Source organism: Theropithecus gelada, chromosome 7b (assembly GCF_003255815.1).
Source record: "Theropithecus gelada isolate Dixy chromosome 7b, Tgel_1.0, whole genome shotgun sequence".
NCBI lineage: Eukaryota > Metazoa > Chordata > Mammalia > Primates > Cercopithecidae > Theropithecus > Theropithecus gelada.
This window is the reverse complement of record NC_037675.1, coordinates 22,314,780-22,317,441: the sequence shown is the minus strand read 5'-3', so window position 1 is coordinate 22,317,441 and position 2,662 is coordinate 22,314,780. Positions and strand designations below refer to the sequence as shown.

The following is a 2,662-nucleotide window of genomic DNA, read 5'->3' as shown; positions in this document are numbered from 1 at the left end:
TTAGACAACTTTATCCAAGTGCACAGGAACAAGTGGGTACCCTGGGTCACCCTGTTGTGGAGGGTCACAGGCCACTATGTAAGGTGCGTTCAGGTGTTTCTCTTTGTACCTGCAGTTTGGGTACCTCCCTGAAGTGAGCTCACACATGGTCAGGGACACAGGCCTGCTGCTCTGGTGGCAGTTTTTATGGCGATTCTTGCAGGCTATGTTGGGGGTCTGGCAGGTGGTGGCCACACCGGAGAAGGGCTCATGCAGGAAGGTGTTGAGGTCTTTGCACCATTCTGTGTACTTACTGAGGCTGAGTAGAATGCTTCAGGGCTGGGCTGCACATGCTGAGTTTTAAACCACTGAGATGAGGTCACGTCCTTGGACTTGGCACTGACTGGGATCTCTGCCACCCACAGCCCCAGAAGCAGCAGCAGCAGCAAGGGGCAGCATCCTGCTCTGGCCGATGCCATCTCTCCTAAGGGAGACAGTGGAACAGAGAGGGGAGGTAGGTGGATGAATAGGTCATCTTGGGGGAGCCTTGCTAGTCCTTCTAAGAATTTCATACCCTAAGTCAGTTATTTTAGGGCAATGTGCAGCCTAAAATATTGAACACCCCTGGCATTCTATTGTTTAGTACCAGCCGATAATGTGCCTTTTTGTGCCTCTAATAAACACTTATCTTGTTTACCCCTCACAACAGTTTTATGTGGTATGGTTACCTTTCATATATATATATATGAATAAAATGAGGCTCAGAAAAGGTAAGAAAATTCCCTATCATCCCACAGCTAGAGTGTGTCGAATACGAAATTTTAACCAGGACCTCTCAGGTGCCCCAACTCCTATTCTCCCCACACTCCCAGGTATCTTTTCTGAGACTCTGAGAAATCACAAAGAGAAACTAAATTTTTTTTTCTTTTTTTTAGATTGAGTTTCGCTTTTGTCGCCCAGGCTGGAGAGCAATGGTGTGATCTCAGCTCACTGCAACCTCCGCCTCCCAGGTTCAAGCAATTCCCCTGCCTCAGCCTCCCAAGTAGCTGGGATTACAGGCATGCGCCACCACACCCAGCTACTTTTTTCTATTTTTAGTAGAGACAGGGTTTCTCCATGTTGGTCAGGCTGGTCTCGAACTCCCGACCTCAGGTGATCTACCCACCTCAGCCTCCCAAAGTGCTGGGATTACAGGCGTGAGCCACCGTGCCCAGCTAAGAGAAACTAAATCTTGAAGAAAAACATGTGAAAAGTCCATACCCCACTCTGCTGGGCTAGCTCAGGTGTCCCTGAAAGAGTTGATATTAAGGTCGTGGAGTCAAATGCATTCCTTCCCATTCTGTGGTCCAGTTTCTCACTGAAGTTAGAAAAAATGGTCACTCCTAGTGAAGGGATCGCTGCTTCAGCTGGCAAAGCAGTATGGCGAGTTGGGTTCTTTCCACGCCTGACATTTTGCCCTGCTGGAGAATGTCTTGGAAGGATAGAAGGTCAGGGCTGGAAGGGACCTTAGGGATCATCTCAGTTGACTCCCTCATTTTAAAGATGAGGGAGCTTGAGTTCCTGAAAGGGCAAGTGCCCTTTCCAAGGCCACCAAGTGAGTGGCAGAGCTGGGGCTAAGAGCTTCCTGATGTTCAATCCATCCCTTTGGGCTGGTGCCAAGCTAAAAAGGGAAGAGTAAAGAGTTTCCCATAGGAGCACAGCATAGTGAGTGTGTCTCTGTTTGTGGGTTTAGGTGGTGTGTGCACATTGCCTTAATTTCTTCAGACCCTTGTAAAAACGTTTAAGAGAAAGTCTCCTCTTAGAGCAAGAAGGTGAATTCTTTTACACTTTCCAGTCTTTGTTTCTCCTCCTTTTCAATAACAACAATAGGCCTCAGGCTGAGTCTTCAGCTGAAAACAGTATCTGGATAGAATATTTAAAACTTAGATGATATTCATTATATTTATTTTTATTTCTGTTTACGAAGTAACACTAATATTCTTTGAAAGGTGGCATTACTCCGTTTCATTTGTAAAGAATTATCTAAAATAAATGAGTGAATGTATACTTAGCGTATTATTAATATAATAGGGGTGGTAAGCAGATATTGTGAAAATTGTCCACGGTTAAAGCAAATGACTGCAGCTGGGGAACTTGCTCTGCCCTGCGGTTTCTCAGGTCGGCGATAGTGTGTTGGACTCTGCTCCATCTCTCAGCCTCTGGGATTTGTGTAACTTCTCTGCCTTGGGGATAAAGTGCTCTCCGAAGTGGCAAAATTCACTGAGGCTCCTAGTACCTGCATTTCTGAATGTAAAAATTCTGAGATGTTTGTCATCTCAGGCAAACATGGTGGAGGAGCCTTCTTTGCCAATAGAACTCACCTTTTCCACAGCAGGGATCGCTTCGTGCACTCCTCCCCACAAAGCAAACAAAACATTAATTTTTGAACCCAGGAAAACATTACCCAGAAAGCAGTTGACTTGGGCACCAGGGAACAAATCTTTCCCTCCCTCTCCACTGCTCCCTCCCACCCCTGCCCCAGGAAGTCATTTCTCTCTCGCAGGCCCTCAGCTGAGCCTCTCCCATTGGGATGGAAGGGTTACCAAGTGATTATTCATTAACAGTTACAGACCCAAGCTGCCAAGCTTTGAAGTGAGAGGGTGGGGATGGCACCAGGAGACCAGAGTTGGCCTAAACATTTACT

General features: G+C 46.7%; 1 protein-coding gene across 1 annotated transcript; it reads right to left on the bottom strand.

Moving 5' to 3' along the window:
* On the bottom strand, window positions 1-551 carry LOC112628304 (ribonuclease 8-like). The gene is given in 2 exon segments (XM_025391041.1): window positions 1-296; window positions 299-551. Coding segments are annotated over 2 exon segments (549 nt in total).
* Window positions 552-2,662: the final 2,111 nt, after the last annotated feature.